This window comes from Zootermopsis nevadensis, unplaced genomic scaffold (genome assembly GCF_977971745.1).
Source record: "Zootermopsis nevadensis isolate Lab colony 2312 unplaced genomic scaffold, Znev_1.0 Znev_ptg000007l, whole genome shotgun sequence".
NCBI classification, from domain to species: domain Eukaryota; kingdom Metazoa; phylum Arthropoda; class Insecta; order Blattodea; family Termopsidae; genus Zootermopsis; species Zootermopsis nevadensis.
The window spans coordinates 1,821,446-1,842,705 of NW_028259139.1; the positions used below are offsets into that span (position 1 = coordinate 1,821,446).

The 21,260-nt window shown below is 37.4% G+C and overlaps 2 protein-coding genes across 5 annotated transcripts in view; one reads left to right on the top strand and one right to left on the bottom strand.

The window, feature by feature from the left end:
- Gcat (Glycine C-acetyltransferase) lies at positions 1 to 10,834 on the top strand. Its single transcript, XM_087343913.1, has 8 exons — positions 1 to 135; positions 3,045 to 3,253; positions 4,365 to 4,466; positions 4,905 to 5,112; positions 6,208 to 6,391; positions 7,860 to 8,052; positions 8,481 to 8,658; positions 8,788 to 10,834. Exons 1-8 carry the CDS (start codon positions 111 to 113, stop codon positions 8,943 to 8,945), a joined length of 1,257 nt encoding a protein of 418 aa, XP_087200039.1. The 5' UTR covers positions 1 to 110; the 3' UTR covers positions 8,946 to 10,834.
- The window catches only part of LOC110835507 (uncharacterized), a 21,413-nt gene continuing 9,120 nt past the window's right edge, over positions 8,968 to 21,260 (bottom strand). The window contains exons 3-9 of one of the 4 annotated variants that reach the window (XR_015533881.1): positions 20,619 to 20,840; positions 19,151 to 19,330; positions 17,765 to 17,893; positions 17,039 to 17,228; positions 14,827 to 14,895; positions 13,643 to 13,736; positions 8,968 to 11,400 (exon numbers count right to left, since the gene is read on the bottom strand). Coding sequence is in view for 3 of the 4 variants with exons in the window: in XM_087343910.1 (XP_087200036.1) it covers positions 14,846 to 14,895; positions 17,039 to 17,228; positions 17,765 to 17,893; positions 19,151 to 19,330; positions 20,619 to 20,840 (771 nt within the window). In the remaining variant the exon portion in view is untranslated. Of the gene's footprint in view, positions 13,737 to 14,822; positions 14,896 to 17,038; positions 17,229 to 17,764; positions 17,894 to 19,150; positions 19,331 to 20,618; positions 20,841 to 21,260 lie in introns of those variants that run through there. The other 3 variants (XM_087343910.1, XM_087343911.1, XM_087343912.1) reach the window with 3 other exon arrangements.

A 21,260-nucleotide genomic window follows, 5' to 3' on the forward strand; every position in this document is an offset into this window, starting at 1 on the left:
AACTTCCAGTCCAGGCATATTTTATCCTCCACGGTCGTGTAGTCTGATGATTCTTGCAGAAGGCTCTAGTCTAGTTCTCCTGTTTCTAAACAACAGTTCGGTACATAGCGATGGCTGCTACCTTCAGATCCAAAGGTAAATTATTAACAATAAATTGCTTCTTGCCGAAACTACAAAGTACTTTCGCGCAAACTGGCTGTTTTTACCAAACTCTTCAAAACAATTAAGGGGTCAGGATTTCAAATGTTCGTGCATTTTCTTATTAAAATGTTGGTAGTTTAGAGAATAGACCTTTTTTTAAACAAAGAACAGGCCTCTTTGCAACAGCAAACACAACTAAAGTATTTTTACACTGAAAAGTTTTAAACTAATCACAAAAAAAAAAGAATGGAAATTTTATTTTCATCAAGTTTTTGTGACACAATTTCAAGATTATTTTAGCTTAGAAGGCGGTTGGACCCCTTCAACTCGAAGGACAGTTGTACAGCGTTGAGGCATCCTCCGGATGTCGACTTGGGGAATTTGCGCCCATTCCTCCAGGTCCCGCTGTGTGGTAGGTGCGTTCTGACGGTCTCTGATGCGTCTTCCCAGTTACGTCCCACACATGCGCAATAGCGTTCATGTCTGGGCTGCATGCTGGTCGTGGTAAAATGGCGACGTTGTGCTCTTGGAGGTACTCCCTGACGATTTTTGCAACGTAACGGCTGGCATTGTCATGCATTAGGGGAAAATTTTCTCCAAATGCCAATGCACGAGGACGCACGAGGTTCCAGCACCTCGTAAATGTAACGCCGCGTAATTCTGATGACGACGAGGTTGGTTTTGTCGTCAATCCAAATACCGGCCCACACCATTATGGAGCCACCACCAAAACTGACATTTTCCTGGACTGTGACTGGTAGAGAACATAACCTATATATTGGGTTTATACAAAGCAGACATAAGTGACCTATCGTCACCACTGCCAAAGTGGACCTCGGTTATCGAACCGACCAATTAGAGAAAAGTCATTCTGACTTAAATTTAAATTATTCCTCCAATCACACACACAAAGCGGGAAGATGAGCCAATGATCTTACAATATTCAGATTTTGGAATGAGTGGGGGAAATTAATATATTTGAGTGAAAACTTCTTTTAGAGTCAGTTGTCAGTTGTTGTAAGTTGAAACGTTATCACGGACGCATCGGTGTATTACATTAACTTTTACCAATATCGTGCGGAGAAATTAATTCAGCAATCACCTGCAAATAAATACCTAAAGACACAGCTGATGCGATCTTTAATTAAACCCCGTAAACCCAGCATAAGAGTCTCAAGTCTCGTTTTACCCAAGAGACAGTTACAAGTATCGCACAAGAATCTTTTGTGATTAGGCTGGAGCAAAGATTATAAGAACATGTCGAAATCTAGGTATACCTGTCAAAGACGACAAACAGAATTGTGTTTCATTGAGGAATAAAAATCAAAGCTTTCTTGTTGCCGAAGCTAGAATTCTTTATCTAGGACAGCCTCAAATATAGAGGAAACACGTAAAATATGGATGTTTTTAAGTCCAGACATCCAACATGTAACGTTCATAAGCCGATAAAATACATAACATAACCTATTTGTGTGGTCCATATCAGGAGATCTGGTTTTTAACATGGCCCCCTGTCAGATTTATTACGACTGGACATGTCTTAACCATTAAGCTTTTGTCACAAATAAAATAAATAGTCACTTCGCAGCGCAGTCACAGTGACTCGACGTTTTGTGCTGTGTGCACGGGCCCCAAACCCTTCTTGAGAAAAAAGCTACAAAATATTTAGGGTTCGGATGTTCAAGACATGTCATATTTTTATTGGGATTTCTATTTTCATTCTAAACTGAAATTAAACACTAATTGAGTTATTATAATCACAATTAGACTGTATTTATTTTGTATATAAATACATATTTAGGTTATTTTTATATTTTTAGTCATATTTGTAGTTAAATGCATATTTTGGTTATATTTTGGATATAAAATTTTTACTTGTAACTACATTTCTCAGACACTTAACAGTGAATCCTTCAGTTAGTTAAGATGTCGAAAGTGAAGTGTTTTGAAAGTGCGAAGTTAAGAGATTTCGTTAAAGATTTTGGCGAGGAATATTTTAGTTCTGATGGAACAATTCTGTTCTGTAAACTTTGTGAAATTAAAGTTACAGCTGGTAAGGGATTTAATGTGCTACAACATTGTGATACGACAAAATATAAAAATAATTTGAGCTGAAAAAAAACAGTCGTCAAAGCGAGCAACGACATCTGTTCGACAACACTGCAAACAACTTCACAATCAAACAAATTATGGCGTCTGCCAACTTAAAAAAGTGAACGATTAGCAGTTCAAAGCTTTCTTGGAGAAATACACGACTCAGTTAATTCCAGATGAATCAGCACTATCATTGTCTTTAGAGTCGATAAGGATGGGATCATTAAGTTCAGACTCGAGTTGTTAAAAGAAACGTAGGTCGTGGCCCATACTAGCTCATATAGCGATAATGTAACAAGAAACGTGCATTGAAAATGTAATGAAATGCGAGTTATGTAAAGTAAACATAAAACATTTCAGAAACACTGAACGACTTATCAACATGACTATGATTCCCTCCTGGGATGTTGAGTAGTGTGGTATGGTAGAAGTTTAACGACGTTTCGCAGGTATTTGCTGCTCCCATCATCAAGGCGAAACATTCCAGAAAACAATTATCTTCATACCCGACGCCGTGAGAACGTAGAATCTCAGGTAGCTATATTGAAAGTCGCTGGAAAATATTTTAAAAACAATATTTTGTGAGCAGAATTTAAGGTTTTCACAGCAGTGAGTCATAAGATGGCGGTCTTCTGGGTCGTTGGTGTATTTGATATTAATCCCACTGCATTAGTGGCATAGATTGCTGCTGTAAGTACGCAGAAATACATAGAATAGCCCTAATGTGAATGATTTGGTGTCAGTGTCCTCAAAAGAGGACTGAATTGGTTGTTTTAACTTGTATGTATGTACTCAATGCTTTTTTTCAGTACGAAGCTGTATCCCGGGTCTGTATCGTCAGACTCACAGTATCAGATTGCTAAAAGAAATAGTAAAAGAGGAACTTGGAACAATAAAGGATGCAGGTACATGGAAGTCGGAGCATGTGATCACTTCCAGACAAGGATCACTGGTAACAGTAGGAAAACAGAAGCACAAGGTTCTTAACTTCTGCAGTAACAACTACCTGGGGCTTTCAGTAAGTACTGCATGCATGCACAGTTACTAAATTAACACTGAAAAGATTTTTTAATTTGTTCAGATAAATATTAATATCTCTTTGCAAACATAAAGGCCAAATGAGACAAGAAAAACTATAAAAATACTTGATCTGAGAACACCCCTACACTAATTTTTTATTCGTTTTATAAGTACCAAATTAAATTAAAGAAATACATTTCCAAGAGATCGACTATTATTCAGGCTCATAGGATTCTATATTCAATGGAAATGGTGTTTGAAATTCTTTTATTCTAAGTCCTGAGGGGGAAAGACCTCTGGGAAGAAATAAAGGACAATATTAAAATTGATCAGAGGGTGTGAAATGGATTAATCTGGCTCATGATAGAGATCAGTGGCTGGCTCTTGTAAATGTGGTAATAAACCTATTAGCTAGTAGATGACAGATTCATTTTATTTCCTTCAACAAAACTGACCAGTCGTTTTAAAGTAGAATAACAATGGATATACATAGTTATACCATTGGCTTACTTTTCCATATCTCTTACCTTAAGACAGCAAGAATTTATTCATGTCAGATTTCTTTAGATAATTCTGTTCTATGCACCAACATTGTATTTGAATTAAAAATCAAATACATGTTCTATATAATTAAAGGATAAAGTAAGTCAATCTGTTCCACTACACGCCATGTAGGCGCTTGGGGGGAGAGGAATTATAGCTCCTACTCATTCTTGACCTCAGCACTAGATGGGGGTGAGAACTCAGCGTCACGCCCCAGCCTTGTTTTACCCCCGAAAAAGTACCCCAGTACCCAATGGGTGGGCCATAGAACTGTTCTGGTTGCAGAGGCTAGAGTAAAAATCATCTGCCCCCGTTGGGGATCAAACCCCGGTCATCCAGTCGGTAGTTAGTCACTATACTGACTAAGCTACGCCGGCTCAGCACTATCAATTCCGCAATCATGTTCGGTAGTTGACACAATGCTGTTAAAAATGTAGGTATTTTTATGCAATGCTTAGGAAGTATGGAACCCAATAATTGTCAAATCCTGGCTACAAATCCGTAATCTGAAGAACGATAAAATATTCTAAATGTGACCCAGTGATGTTGGTAAACATGTCTTGCAGAGCCACCCTGATATCATTAATGCTGCTCAAACAGCACTTGAGAAGTATGGAGCAGGGCTGAGCTCAGTTCGCTTCATCTGTGGAACACAAAACATCCACAAGGTAAGCGTTACAAACTCCGAGCATAACGGCTCTGATGTTTATCCATAAGGTTTTGTTCGTGTAATTAGCGCTCTAAGTGGAATGCACAAAATTTCAGCCTGAATAAAATATTAATTATAACACAGAAGATTATAATCCAAACTACTGGAGTTGTCTGGCAAATATAATAGAATCTGTACTAGCAAAAGTTATGCACACAAATGGATTGTTAAATAATGTAATTATTAACTTATAATTCTTGTTAGCCTAACCATGTAGAGTCAATTTAATTGTGGTGTTAACCAAGCATTTTTATCGCACTTGACTGAAATTCACCATGACCAATTTCACTTCCTCGTGACTGTCTGTTCAGTGTTCCCTCCAGTTCTACACGCAAGTCGATCTGGAGATTTTTCAGGTTCATATGTTTCAAATACACTTCGTTAATGACAACTGCAGGAACTGGAACATAAAATTGCTGACTTCCACCAGCGTGAGAATGCCATTTTGTATCCAAGCTGTTTTGATGCTAATGCTGCAATTTTTGAAGTCCTGCTCACACCCAGAGATGCTGTTTTTTCTGATGAATTGAATCATGCATCCATCATTGATGGGATAAGACTGTGCAAAGCAAGAAAGCATCGCTACCAACATCTGGACATGTCAGGTATATAATTTCGCTACAGATTCCCATTGAATGTGAAATAAGGTTTTCATAACTGCCCTCTATCAATAAATTTCAAAGATTAATATTATGTATCAAAAATTTAAAAATAATCTGGTAAATCTAAAAATCATTGAGGTAATGTGAATTATTTTTTTAACTGGGGCCACCTATCACAGATAAGTACAATATCAATTTCTAAAAATCATCAAAGCACTATCTTACGAAGAAATATACCTGTCAAATCACAAAATTTGTTATGAAATCCTTTGGTGCCTCAGAAGTGGGGTCTTATGTTAACTTAGCACAATGCAAAAGGTTTCCGGACACCAATTGTTGAGGAGTCATTAGTCCGGAGGTTTGAAATAAAATAAAAATTAACGCAGTTCAAGCAGTTTGTCTGCAACAAGATTTTAAGTTAAAAAGTTCATCATGAAATAAGGACTGTTACAAGCCAAGCACTCTGTCATTAAGCAATGAATGAAGCAGCTTATCAGTCAGTCAGTTCAGTGACTTATCATTCAGTACACCAGCAAAATTCAACAGTGAATTATTACACAGAGGAAAGAGCGAGCTTGGAAGAAGACTAACGATGCTGTATGAGTGAACAGTGTTAGGGTTAAGTCTGATTCATATTCCGATGACTTTACAACTGGTAGCCTTGTGTGGCTGTGTGCTTGTCAGACGACCCTGGTTTTAATTACACGGCCGCTGCCCCCTACTTCAGTAAAAATTATCTAAGGTATATTAAATAAACCTGGAGCTGGAAACTGTGACAAAGGTCAGACCAGTGTTTTTAATTAGAACTGGAAACCTTACCTCTGCTTTATCTAAAAACTAGATTTTCCAGCTTTCATTATATTTTGCCCTGTTCCCCACTTACCCATTGCATATACCTGGAGAAAGACATCATTCAGCGAGTTAGCCAGGTTATAAGAGTTTTAAGAACCCTGAGGATGAACCCCCCCCCCCCAGAAGCAAAAGAACACAATGTGAAACATTATGGCCAACTGTAACTTAGCACCAACTCTAGCAGTGGGATGACTGCTCAAACGCAGTAATTAGCATAAATAAAAATAAGAAGTCTTGTGTTTTTAGATCTTGAGCAACACTTGAAGGAGGAGAAGAATGCTCGACTCAAGTTGATTGTGACAGACGGTGTGTTCTCTATGGACGGCGACATAGCTCCTCTTGATATGATATGCAAACTTGCTGATAAGCATGGGGCACTAGTGTTTGTTGATGAAGCTCATGCTACAGGCTTCTTTGGTAAGACAGGAAGGTACGAAAATATATTGCATTACATGGTCATAAAAAGCCTACCAAAGACCCTATCCAGTCCACACCCCCATAACCTACAGCTTTAAAAATTAATTTTAATATGTCCATCTGTATCAAGTTCTGAATGGCCTCTTTCCTTCAGCCTTTCTAATCAAAATGTTTTATCTTGCCACGCAAGCTACACACCTCACCCTATATTTAGTGAAGAGTACACAAATTATGAAGTTCCTTTTTGTGCAATTTTCACCATCATCCTATTACTTCTTCTCTCTTAGGTGCAAATATTCTCTTTAGCATCCTGTTCTCTAACGCCTTTAATCGGTTTTCTTCACTTAATGCGAGCAAAACACATTTATTTTCCAACTCCCAGTTTTATATAGTATGCAAAGTTTTTAGAGAATGCAGATTAATAAAATAATACTCTCGAAATATGTAATTTGTAATGGATGTCCAATACACAGATTTACCAACTTATTCCATACAAGTATTCAAAAGGAGCACAGAGGCAAAACTGCAGCAAGACTTGAAAATCTGGTTAGTTATCTAAATAGAGTGTCCTGCAACAGGATGTCCGTATCTTAATTACGTGCTCTTGACATAATTTTGAGTCGAAAAGTTCAGATAAACGTGGGTCCGATATGCAACGGTTTATCAAGAAAATGAGAAAGAGCATTTTATTGCATTTGTAACTTTTACATTATAAACATTTAATTTAATTTAACTGTTATTATTATTATTATTATTATTATTAAGTTTAGATTACACTTTAAATTGTATTTTTAATTACTCACGTTATTTACGTGACTCGAAATGGCCACCCTGATTGTCGATGCGCAGTTGAGCCCTTCATGTAATTGAAGTAACAGAGTCATGATCATTTTCAATATTATCACCGGATTCCATCATTAAATTCGGCAGCTCTGCCCTACTGTTTGACTTCATGGCATACACCAAGGATTTCATGTGACCCCAGAGAAAAGAATCCAAAGGCGAAAGACCTGGCGATCTCGCTGGCCAATCAACTGGACCATCTCTGCCAATGCAACGGTCTCGCAACTGTTCAGAAATGGAGTCACCTGCCTACGAAAATGAGATTTGCCACATCTCTTTCCTGGTTAGCAGAGGAACATCTCCCAACTTCAATGACAGATCTTCCTGCAGGAAACGCAAGCAGCACTGCAATGTCAAGCGGTCTTCTAGCGATGAGCGCCCCTTGTCTTGCCTATGTGCGCAGCTTAGTAAACCAAGTTCTCATACAGCCAATGCATAGCGAGTGCGAAGCAATTTCTTGACAAACTGTTGCACATAGGACCAACGTTTATTTGAAATTTTCGACTCAAAATGATCCCAAGAGTACTTCGTTAAGCTATGGACATCCTGTTGCGGGACACCTGTATAATGTACTGTACGTAGAAATGTACATGAAGAAACAGCTATTTCTACAGTAATCAACAAAAATTTGTTCACAGAGGAACAGAGGAATACCACAACATAATTGGTCAAGTTGACATCATAAACTCAACATTGGGGAAGGCTATGGGTGGTGCATCTGGTGGCTACACAACTGGACCAAAGGAGTTAATAGATTTACTACGCCAGAGGGGACGGCCATATCTCTTCTCCAACAGTCTACCTCCCCCCGTTATAGCAACAGGAATTAAGGTGCACTTGATGTCGTCACAGTTATTCTATTCTGTGCTGACCATTATTCACCCCACTGTCAGAACTTATCAACAACAAAGTATTTCAACCATTCATTCCCTCTACAAGCAGAGCGTTGTGCAACAGATTTTTATCACCCTTAAAAAGCCATCGACCTCTGCCGGGTTTGAACCCGCAAACCTTGGTTCCAGTGGCGAACACACACACACACCACTAGTCCACCATTTAAGTATATTATTTTCCCCTTTAAAAATTAATCTGTACCCATGCTAATAATTCTGTAATTCTATATTCGCAACGAAACTTCGCAGAACAGAAATTAGAGCACTCTGTACTCATATATTTGCCAAAGTAGTTATACTTTCAATCGTATGGCAGGGATTCCACATGATAAGAATGACTTTAAATGACATGTGAACTGTTTACAGGCATTCGACATTGTTTTGAACAGTAACGACCTCGTTAAGCGCGTCAGACACAACACAAAACGCTTCCGAAATGCCATGATCGAAGCCGGTTTCACAGTTGCTGGGGGGGGCCATCCTATCTGCCCAATCATGCTAGGCCAAGAACGACTGGCGAGTATATTTGCGGATGAAATGCTTGGTAAGTTACATATCTGTATACAAATATAAGTTATTCGCAAAACTTTACTGAAAATTCTCATTAATGAATACGATAAACAATTCTTTTAATTGTTAATATAAATGTTGCACAATTTCTATCTATTTTTAGCAAGAGGAATCTATGTGGTTGGATTCAGCTACCCAGTAGTTCCCAAAAACAAGGCAAGAATCCGGGTTCAATTGTCAGCCAGTCATTCAGATGAAGACATCAATAAAGCTGTGAATGCATTTGTTGAAGTAGGGAAAAAGCTTAATGTTATCTCATAATGTTTGAATAATTCCATCAACATAAGAAAAAACATGATGATTTCTTTTATTAAGAGACTTCCCCCTGGGAAGTTGTTAGAATATTTTTTGGAGACACAGATACAAAAATGTGAAGATATGGTTAATTTTACCTTCCCTTATAAAATAAGAGAAGTAGACTAATAATATTCAGAGTTGACACTTCTTCAAAACAAATAAATTCAAACATAAAATGTCACATCTCGTATTTAATGCCTTTGTTATGTTGTTTAAGAAAACAGTTCTGAATCATACATTACAAACTAAACATCTAAGTTTAAATCAACCAAAATCAAATATTTCAGAAACAGAAAAATAATACATTAGGAACCGAGAAATAAGATATTTTACATGTTAAACCATTAAAAACAGAGAATTCATAGTTTAGATGATTTTGGCATGTAGACAGAAAGGAATAAGATACATAAAGAATGAATGACAGGAAAAACATCTTTGAATACTGAGAAGGTAACCCAGATAAGCAGGGAAACTGTATTCAGAACATACTGAGTGGAAACAATATGATAGGATGATTCCAAAATCCAAGCCATAGACCCAAAAGAAAGTAGAAAGTTCTTTACAATATTAGGGAGAGAGAGAGCGAGGCTTTTTTAAGTAGTTTCAATTATTACATATTGATGTATACAAAAGTTGTTCGATGAAATGAAACACAGACCATCTTTGACTGAGCAAGTTCATATTGTTGAAATTAGTACACGTGCTTTGATCCGTAAGTCCATTTATGCAATAAATTTCCCAAGGCTTCATTTCCAACATGGGAGGATAAACTTAGGGTCCCTTAGAATCTACAACACACATTCCAAATGATGACACACAAAAAAAAAACATTAATTGGAACTCAAATCCAAGCTAGGAATGACAAAAAATACAATAAAATCAATGCTTCATTTTTAAACTGAAAAATATACTGATTTATTTTTCAACTACTAGGGTTGTTTGATTAAGAATTATGTATTAGCTAGAGTTCCACATGCTTTTCTTTTCTCATATATAACTCCATACATCAAGATGGAGATATATAACAAATTCTGAAGACGGCTGTCTTCTGGCAGAAGTTTACTGACATTTCGAAGGTGTTTGGTAATGAGTACTCGCTGCCCTGATGATAGGGGCAGCAAGCACCTCTTAAATGTCACTGAACTTCTACCAGAAGACAGTTATCTTTTTTTCCTTCTTCTAAAACTCTGATCAAAAGTCCTAATATACTGGCGGGCTGCCCCTTGTATGATGCTCTCTTATGTTCTGTTGTTTCTCCCCATAGGAGGAACTTTCAGCATAAAATAGGTATGTTAATTTTATTAACATAGTAACATGGTTACATACATACTATATATATATATATATATACATACATTCTGTCATTTGAACTATAAAAATATGTTATCTTATTGAAAATACTGAATATTAAAGAGTAATATGGCACAGAAGTTACATTGCTTATGACCCTCATCGCTTCATGACCTGCCATGCTTCATCTGGGATCAAAATTTCACATGACACGTGACCACTATTTCAAAACTTGACCAACATTTCAATGCATCTTGTAGCGACCCTGCTCTCATACCCATTTTGAAACAATGGCGCAAACACACAACGCACCTCACAATCAGAAACAAAGGTTTATCTGTTTGACCCTCCCCTAGTGCAACAAAAGCTATCATACACAACATATTTCCTTAAAAAAAAAATAAGCAAGAAACTGTATGAGATAAGCTTACCAAAACCTCATGAAGTGTTATGTCAATAATCATTAAAAAGAAACATTTTAATGATAACGCAAATGCAACTGTGCATACATATGGAAAGAATTCTAGTATATGGAAACTATGAATAAATTCACTTAATATTTACCTTTATGTTTATTACTTACACAAATCTGAAAACAGAGGTAAGAAAACTGTAACTTTCATAAAGTCATTCCTATTGTCTTAGATTTAAATCCACAAAACCATGCAAACTGAACATTATTACAAACAAAAAAATAATAATCTCAGGCTAGATCTTGATTCTTAGACGATTCATTTCTCAAACAAAATTACTGTTCAGCGTCTCAAAGTTTCTAATGATGGTGTGTTCTTCCATGTAAAACTGTTCTTTGGGAAGATGGCTGTCTTCTGGGTAAAAGTGCTGCGTAATATGGTAGAAGTTTATCAATGTTTCAAAAGTCCTTGCTGCCTCTATTATCAGGGAGATCACCATGATGATGGAGGCAGCAAGGACCCCTGAAATGCTACTAAACTTCTACCAGACTACATGGCGCTACACCCCAGAAGACAGCCACTATCGTACTCACCATCGTGAGAACCTCAAATGTTCTTTCGGACTTCATTCATCACCTAAATTACAGAAGTCTGAGGCTCGCTCAACCAGGGGGCCAAACAGTTAGGTTTTCTGTTGCCTTTCTTCCTTTTTTTACCTGTAGATGAAAGCAGAATCCAGATTCTGAAATTCTGTAGTTTTATTATTTTATAATTTGGATGATGCACAAAGTAAAGAAAATGTACATACTAAAATTACTACTGCATATTATATTGGATTGCACGCTCAAAGACTGTATTAAGGGGCTGCATCAGCAATATATTTTAAAGGATAGAAAAATATTAATTTACTCAATATCTATATATCAATAACTCTCTTTTCTGCAATGTTTATGAAAATCTAAACAAACTGAGGAAGGTGTGTGTGGCCTTAAATATCACATAAATGTGGTGACATAACACAACTGCCAACACAAAAATCTAATACTGTCCATTTCTAGTGTTGGCACAATGTTTTATTTCGTACACTATCCACACATTGGTACTGTTTCTGACTGCAGCCGATCAATGTACAAGCATATGACACAGTAAAACCATCATACCACACCACAATAGGGGTTTATTCAAAGTAAGGTTAGCGGCCACGTGTTTTATTCAACATCAATGAACGTGCCAATCACCGAAGCCACACATCCAGTGTTCCTGAAAACTAATGGCCAATGTTTACAAGTGGCAAGTCAACCAAAACAGTGGTGCCACTACAGAAGTGGCTGGGCGCGAAAGTCTGTCTAGTTATTCGGTTTCTGCAAGCAAAATTGAATGGAACAAGTGAAATTCATCAAGAGCTTGTGATGTCAAAGAAATGGGTTTGTTTTTGATGTAATAAATTAAGAAATGGTCATGTGAACATTAGTGATGAACCAAGGAGTGGCAGAAGACCATCAACAAGTAAAAAAGACAATATTACATGCACTGAGCAATGTTTCATGAAACAGGCATTTTAAAATTGAATTCCATAGGAGGCTGGTTTGACCAAGACGACTGTGCTTGAAATCATCTGCAAAAAGCTTAAATTTCAGGATGTGTCCCATAATGGAAGGGCACAGCTGCACAAGACAATACAAATGGCAGTGTGCCTGCAGTTGCCAATGCATTACCATAATGAAGGTAAAGCATTTCTGAACAGGACCGTGATGGAAGATAAGACATGGGTAGATCATGACACCTCAAAAAGGAAAAGAAATTCAATGACGAGGAAGCATCCTGGATCCCATACACCCAAAACACTGAAGGCCACATTGTTTGCAAGGAAGGTCATGGCAAGTTCTTTTTGAGATTGTCAAAGACATTCTTTTAATTGACTTAATTAAATGTGGGTCCACAATAAATGCTGAACACTACCTGAAGTCAGTAATCTGTGACATATGTCCAGGACTCCTAACACAGGATTTGGGCAACACAGTCAGTGGGGAGTGTTGGAACATCCACCCTTACATGGACTGTAAGGGTGGATGTTCCAACTTCCAGGTGTTGGGGCCTTTAAAGCAGCGCCTTTCTGGAAGGCACTCAGATAAAGATGCAGATGTCAAATGGGAAAAGCATGGGTGGTTACAGGGGCTGAACCCAAAGCTTTACTGCAATGACATGGATAAAAATCTCATTGTGCGGATAAAACCAACGTCTTGATAGGCTGCGATCATGTTTAAAACAGTACAAATATGTGTCTTATTTTCTGTGTAATAACATAACAATTCAGTGAAAAGTATTCTCAAAGAATTTTGCTATTTTACTTTTCAGATTCCCATCAACATTTTAACCCTTTCATTAAAAAATTTGGTAACACCAAGCACAATATACCAGACCTTTTTTCTGCAAATACTGATATCAACATGATGTGAGTATCTCAATTTTAGCAGGAAAATTTAAAAAACTGCAATGCATATAATACAGATTGATCTCAAGATGAAGCAGCATACACCAATCTAGGTAACAAACACACTAGGATTTGGGAAGAAAGAATTATAATTTTTCCTCACTAATGTTAAAATCCAAGTCCCCACATTAAATTATATGGAGATTTTACTGTATTGGGTGGGCATTTGTAATTCAGTTGCTGATTTAAAGTATGTGACACTGTAAAACTCTGGCATACTGTGATGAAAAGAGCAAAGCTTACATTGGCATTCACAAGTAAAGATAATTTAGGTGGAATCAAGTACAAAATGAAACAGAGAGAAAGAACATTCATGAGTGCATAAAGTACACAAGAATATTTTTAAAAGTGGATTCAATTGAGACCAAGGTCGTTAATACAAATTACTGATGCAGCAACAGAGATAATCTTTCAATACACTATTAAAAATATAATGTTCTACAAATTATGTAAGACTAAATAATCACCGATGCTGTAATTTTGCTTTTGTTTCACAAAAGACGTCCATGTAGTTTGAATATGCTCCTCTCCCATTGCTGCACAGAACAAGGGATAAAGTATCTGAAGAAAATAAAATATTTTACTACAAAGTAGGGGTTCAAATTGTATGTACCTGAGGAAATAATGTACATAAGTACAATTTAGACTATGACTACAATTTAAGACAACAGACAATATCTGTCAAAATCAAACATAAATACTGTTGTCATGTATAGGATAACAGGGGGGCAAGTACATACCAGATTAACATTAAAAGTTGCCGAGAATAACGCAACCAGCCGACTAGTACAATAAAGCTGCCATAGTCAAACAATACACCTGATGCAAACACTAGAAACATGAATAAATCTTGATTTCACAATCAGAAAATCCAAAGTATACAATCTCACATAACTTTTATAAAATAACCAAAAGGCAGCATTCAGATGTAACTAACCCCATGAAGCAAACCGTCAAACAAGAAATTCCATGCCTTTATGGATCCAAAAAGTCTTTTAAAATGTTCACAAGAGTGCAGCACTGGTCCCAATCCTGAGCCAGATACATTTGGTTCACAACCAATTTTGTCAAGATCCATTTTAATATCATCCCCCCCCCCTTCTACACCTAAGTTTCCCATGTAGACCCCACAAGATTTTTTTGACATAAATTCTGTACATTGTGCGCATGCTACACCTCTCCTGACTGCTTCATGCGAGAAGTTTCACACCCATAAAAAGTACGTAAAATTAAAGTTTTGTATACCAATCATTGCCCAGACTTAAAATACTCTTTAATTTCTTCACAAAACGTAATTTTGATTTGTTATTGTCACTCCGAACTTTTACCACATTTTCAAAGAATTGACTATCTTCATATTATGATGCTATTCTGAACTCTGATTGAGACATTGCAAAATGCTAGTGTACAAGAATACTAACCCAAGACAATATTAAAAAATGTACACGTATATGCAGACTTCTTTCAACACACTTTTATTTACACACACATGTACATTCAAACACACAAAAGTGTATATTTTTCTGCAGTCAGGTTCACAAGGATGAGTTTCTCACCTTAGCGGGACAGATAATACATTTTTATTCGTATTACGTAAATACTCCAAGTGGCCGGAGGTACTGATCTACTGACTTATGGCAGCATCACTTACCAAGTTGCGTTATAACTTGTCAGTTGGATGGACTGAGCAATGGTGAGTCGTCTTCAGAAGTGTAAGTTCCTGCAAATAGGACATAACTCGCTAAACATCGCGTAAACAGAAAACACGGCAAGAAAATTACTGCGTAAATACACGAATGTTTATTCTTGTATAGGTAAAAGGTAGATTTGTCCCTGTGCTTAATTAAGCATAACGCCACAAAGATGTATACGAGAACAGTGGTGTTATTCCACGCGTATGAAACTTTTGTACTAAACGGTCAGTGGTCAGCTTCACACCGCAGCTCTCGTTGTCCAAGACATCCACTGAATAGGAAGCCAGACAGCCCCCAAACCCAGTATGAACATGGTGGCAAATAGAAAGATCCCTGTCCCTGGTAGGAATCAAACCTGACTTGTCCAGAAGGTATCCTAGTTAAATTGTGGCCCACATAACGACTATTCCTGTACCAAAATGTGTCGCTGTTTACTCACATTCTATTATGCATGTAACATATCATGAATAGATAAGACAGGCATCAACTATATGTTATAGTCACTGTACGACAGCACGACAGACTAACATATTTGGCCGTGTTTCTAGGAATGGCCAATCATCTGCATTTTGGCTGCTATGCTTAACAATGGTATTACGCATACGAACAAAATTCTGACTGCTGAATGAATTATATCATAATCATGCACAAAATATATCTACAGGTAGCCCTCGATATAAGCCGGGGATGCGTTCCTGGACGAACCGGTGTAAACTGAAACTCTTTTACAATGTAAATCAGTGGGAAGTCAGTGACATGCGTTCCCAGCACCCAAACATTGACGAGTAATATAATGGCATTACATTTAAAGCTCTCAAATAACGTAAATAAAATAAAGGGAATTTAAAAAATATATTTTATACACTTACAATCGGCGATGGCGTGATGAAGCGGCGTTAGTTCTGACGAAGTCCCTGGTTGAGGATCGTCGAGTTTTTTAAAGAAGGCATGTAGTGTGGACTGTCATGATTTCTTTTTTTTCTTTCTTTCAAAACTTCACAATAAGGCTTCAATTGCATCAGAGCAAACTCACATATGCAAAAGTTTGCATTCCACAAACAGCTTTTACCGATTCATCGATCTCACTGGAGCAAATTCGCGTTAACGAAACTTACGTAATTGCAGAGATGACTGTATTTATAATTTTTATTCAAAATCAGCGATGTAAGAATTACGATTTAATATAAGAATCAGTACCAGATACATTGTAAAACGTTATAAATAATAATAAAATATATTTTTTTTTTCCACTTTTTGACTTTCTGGTTTCAAAATCGGCTTATTCTGAATCGGCGCAAATTGAACCGGTGCAAATCGAGGGCTACCTGTATTTGTTAAATAATTAGAAAACACAGCTGCAAAGATTAGTTAAGCAACAAATGACAAGAACAAATTCCAAAAGAAACGGTCAGTGCATGACTGATGGTACAATCCCCAAAATTTGCCTAAAGGTACTGAGGAAAATAAGAAAAAATCTATCACAAAAAACAGTCTCAAGATTACAACACAAGAACCTTCCAAATATAAAGCAGGTAGTACGAAACAAAGTACGGTAACATCTGGCCCCTAATATAGTCAGCCGAGTTTCTGATTCCTAAAGCTTTGGCAAAAGGAGGATCTACTGCTCCGATCCCAAACATAAAAGCCTAAAAATTGTATCAGAACTGCACAAAGACTTTCCAGAAGCCAACCTTTTTGTGCCAACAGGCACATTTGAGATTTTATGAGATCGTGGTGGGCACCAACCAATTAATAAAGCCAAATTTTCTTTTCTCTGGACAAATAGGATATGGACACCAAATAATACGCAAAACAACACGACGTTTAATGATACAAGAAACCACGCAATCAAAAATACATAGTTTTATAAGTACAATTATTAATACTCAAGTGGGAAGTTTGGCGCTGCATTTCATCGGCCAGTTTTTCAAATTTGGGAGTGTAGGATGATGTTGCTGCTCGCAAACAATCGTCAAGATGGGCGTCAGTAAGTCGAGATCTGCGCTTTGATTTTATAATGTTCGTGGTTGGACGGCCTTCATTATTCAGTATAACCTCTTTCCGTAACAACGCGGGCACCCAGAAAAAGCTTTGGTGGGCGCCCGCGTTGGGGACCAATGGGTTAGAAAATTACCAATAGGAAATAAAGTATTCAGTTGCAGCACAAACCTTGTGTAGTAAGAAGTTCTGAATGCAAGGCAGTTTCAGGGTTTGCAGCTATTTTAGGGCTTGGTCTGTTAAAAATTTCATTAATCTGTGACAACAACAGTGTTTCATTCCTTTCAAGTTGATCGGTTTGTGTCTGCAGCTGTGACACCTTCCCAGCCAACTCATTCAGCTGCTTCTCGCCGTTCGTCACCTACGACACAGACCAAATAGCAAGACTGTGCCAAATACAGAATGAAGTTAATAAAGGAAATTCAGAAGCTCCTGAAAAATTAGTGAACCACAAATTACATTTCATACTTACATTACACTAGTGTCGGAAAATAGGAACAGAGAATTAGTCTTGTAAAAGTGGCACCACTGAAGTAAATATGTAGAAGACCTGCAATCTGTTCTCAATACAGGATGGAATATAAGAATTACGAGGGTAGTTCATTTATGTATAAAGTAAAGACATCAAAGATGGAGACGTTAAACTTGTTGAAAGGTGTACAATGTAGTCCAGTATACCGCTGTCTCTTATATAATCCCACATGCTACCTAAATCCAACCACGTCACACGTGCACATGCAGTCTCTTTAAGCAAAAATTAAAATAATAAGTGCCTGTATTTTGTAGATGAATATGGTAATTGTTAAAAGACAAAATACAGACTAACATTACCACCTATAACTTTCATTTCATACGTTACTTAATATCATAAAATATTTAACACACAGATCAACAAACCTTAAGCGAGAGTTTTCCAACCGTGTTATTGAGAGCACTGTATAATGAAAACTTGACACAGCTACCCTCCAGCGTCGTGAGACGAGCACTCACATTTTGGCTCAAGTCCTCCAGTCCAAGGACTGACTTCTAAGAACATAAAAACAATCAACATGTTACTTCAGCCACAACACCAAGATACCATAAACTATTTTTATAAATAATACCTCTCATGAGTTCTGGGGAAAACATTTGACTCCTGCTTTTATTTAAATGTCTCCATCTGTTTAGACCATAATTGAAAAACACATAACACAGCATAAAAAATTTCACTAATATGGACTCTGGGACAGTTTGGTAAATTAAGTAACCGTGGTACAGCATTTAATCACCAGTGCGGGTAAAGACGTTTATCTTTGCCGCCATGTCCAGACTGGATCTGGGACCCACCTAGCCTTATACAGTGAAACCTCTATCCATCGCTCCCCTAACTATTGTTTTCCCGGATGCATCGTCCGTTTTGTTCGGTCCCGGATACATCCCATATAAAATAATGTTACATTTTCCCGCTTCTATCGTTTTATCGCATCGATCGTTCAAAAATCTTAGTCCCGGCCCACAATTTTCCCGCAATGATCGTTTCTGAGAAATTATAACGAAATTTACGCGATGTTTTTAGAATTTAAAATGCTGGGTTTTGAGATAAATTAATACCGAAAGACGCATAATGTTAATGTAATAGTATTTCCATTCTTCCTGTTATTGTTTGCGAAGGGGGTTGGAGTGGGGATGAAGAGGAAGACGACGAATGCGAGCCCGAAGCTGTGCCGAGTTTTGCCGAAGCATCGGTAAAAGTGAAGTCATTCCTTTAAGCGCATAATATTAGTGAACGTGACAAGGAAAACATTTTGAAAGTGGAAAGGGCTCTGTTTGGCCTAAAACGTAAAGTTTCGACAAACCAGTTGTCCATTAAAGACTTTTTTGGTAAAAAGAAGTAACTTTGAAAGAGAAACGTTCAGTTTTTTTAAAAATTTTAATGCTTTCCCGCAACTATCGTTTTCCCGTATTCATCGTTTTTATTTCCCACCCCCGCCAAAAACGATGCATCGAGGTTTCACTGTATCTAACACGTAATGGGAGATGGGAGGTCTTTCTTCGGAGGCAAAGCAGCTAGAGCATGAAGCCAACCGCTTACCCACGCTTAGTGCAGAGGCTAACGCAAGATGATTCACCTCCACACATTTCTCAATGCATTATGTGTAAACTTTACTGTTCTTGAAGGTGGCTGTCTTTTGGATAGATAAAGACAACAAGTACTTGTGAAACAACAATGGTAAATGTCTAGCAAGCTACAACTCAGAAGACAGCCATCTTCATTCTCACTGTCATGAAAACCTCAACGCTTACATGATCCTTGACTTCATCTTCCACAACCCACTGGAGTTTCTTGCTTAGTGTGTCATTTACGAGAATTATGTTCGCAGACAGCTGCCTGATGACAGACTGCGTTTCTTCTTTGTCAGCATTACCTTCTGTCGAGTGTATCTGCGACTGCTGCGATACATTTGCTAGTTCTGCCACTCTTTGCTGGAAACATTCATGCATTAAAATCAACATGAAATTTCTGGCATCGGTGATATTTAACGCTCTGAAATTTACAAAAATGCAAGACGAATCAACCCTTTCCCTACCGCTGGACTAAACTCAGTTGGCGAAACAAGTTCTGCTAGGTCTTACATAATATTAATTATAAACAGTACACAGTCCCTTTATCTCCTTCCCTGAAAATGAATTGATCGAGCCACTGGATCAGTTTCTGCTAAGTCTGCAACAATCTAATCTAAGTACTACACCATAGATCAGTGGTCCCCAACCTTTTTGTGCCTACGGGCACATTTGAGAGTTTATGAGATCGTGGCGGGCACCAACCAATTAACAAAGCCAAATTTTCTTTTCTCTGGACAAATAAGATATGGACACCAAATAATACGCAAAACAACACGACGTTTAATGATACAAGAAACCACGCAATCAAAAATACGTAGTTTTATAAGTACAATTATTATTATTACTCAAGTGGGAAGTTTTGCGCTGCATTTCATCGGCCAGTTTTTCAAATTTGGGAGTGTAGGATGATGTTGCTGCTCGCAAACAATCGTCAAGATGGGCATCAGTAAGTCGAGATCTGCGCCTTGATTTTATAATGTTTGTGGTTGAACGGCCTTCATTATTCAGTATAACCTCTTTCCGTAACAATGCGGGCACCCAAAAAAATCCTTGGCTGGCGATACGTTGGGGACCACTGGTGTACAGTATACCTTAACTTCACTGTTCCTAGCTTTTCATATTCTTGTAGCTTGCTACATTTCTTTCACAATCTTCAACTACAATGTATGTTTCTTGTAGAACTTTCATTTATAATGTAATTCTATTGCTGTGTAATTTTTGTTAGTCCAAAATACTTTGGCCGTATAAATAGATTCGAAAATATTGTTCACTTTATTTTTTAGGATACTTCCCACCTCAATTTTCATCTTAAATTTCAGAATGTGGATGAAACAGTTTACTAATGGCATTTGCTACAATCTGTTTATATCTAAAAGAAGACACGGCTTCCACTCAACATAACAACGCTACCTACAAGTTGGCACAACTTTAAAAACACATATATCCTGCAATATCTTACAGAAAAAATTATATTTCATACAGGCAAAAACTTTTACATATTGTCATCAGATGTCCTACTCCCAGAAAAAAAAATAACGCTGCTATGTAAATGTGAGATCCACACAGCCACAAAAAAGAGGCTGTCAGCACACCTCACATTAGTGTAAGCTCCAGAGAAGAAGTCATAAACTGAGTGGTTGGTTCATACCTTGAGAGAAGTGACATTTTCAAGGAGGGTCTTGGAAGCTTCCTGTAGCTGGCCGTTCTCACCCTTAAGCATTGTGACAGTTGTGTTAAGGTCACGAATCTGGCTGCCAAATGAAGCCACACTGGTTGAGAGACTCTGAACATCTTCTGGAAGATTCACGAGCTCCGGAGCAGCCTTCAGTCTCTCCTCTACAACATGCAGTCCAGCCTGGACCCCTGATAGCTGTGTGCAGTCATATCAGATATCATCAGACAATGAGACACAATGGTAAAGCGTCCAATTTTTATTTGATAGGAATATTTTAAAAATCTTAGTCAGGGCTCCTGAATGAAATCTTTACACAGGAAAATGAACAGACAGAATCTTGAAACAGGCTACAACTGCTTCGTTCCACCTTCCCGTTAAATTCAAAACAGTTCACACTTGTACATTAATCCAGAAGTTTTGTTTCACACAAACAATCTTGACTGTCAGTCCAAATACACAAACATATTTTAAGCTTAACACATTCTGAATAAGAAAAGTATAATTATTTTCATATGGTATGACAACTGTAATGATTCCACACTTTGATATCATCTGTAGTGCTACTCTAGGCAGCCAGGAACTTAAAATGTTACATACAAGGATTAATTTAAAATT

Coding starts and splice junctions, on each gene's coding strand:
- Gcat (XM_087343913.1), top strand. CDS start 111: ATGGCTGCTACCTTCAGATCCAAAG. Junction 3,254..4,364: donor ACAACTACCTGGGGCTTTCA/GTAAGTACTGCA, acceptor CATGTCTTGCAG/AGCCACCCTGATATCATTAA. Junction 6,392..7,859: donor TTCTTTGGTAAGACAGGAAG/GTACGAAAATAT, acceptor ATTTGTTCACAG/AGGAACAGAGGAATACCACA.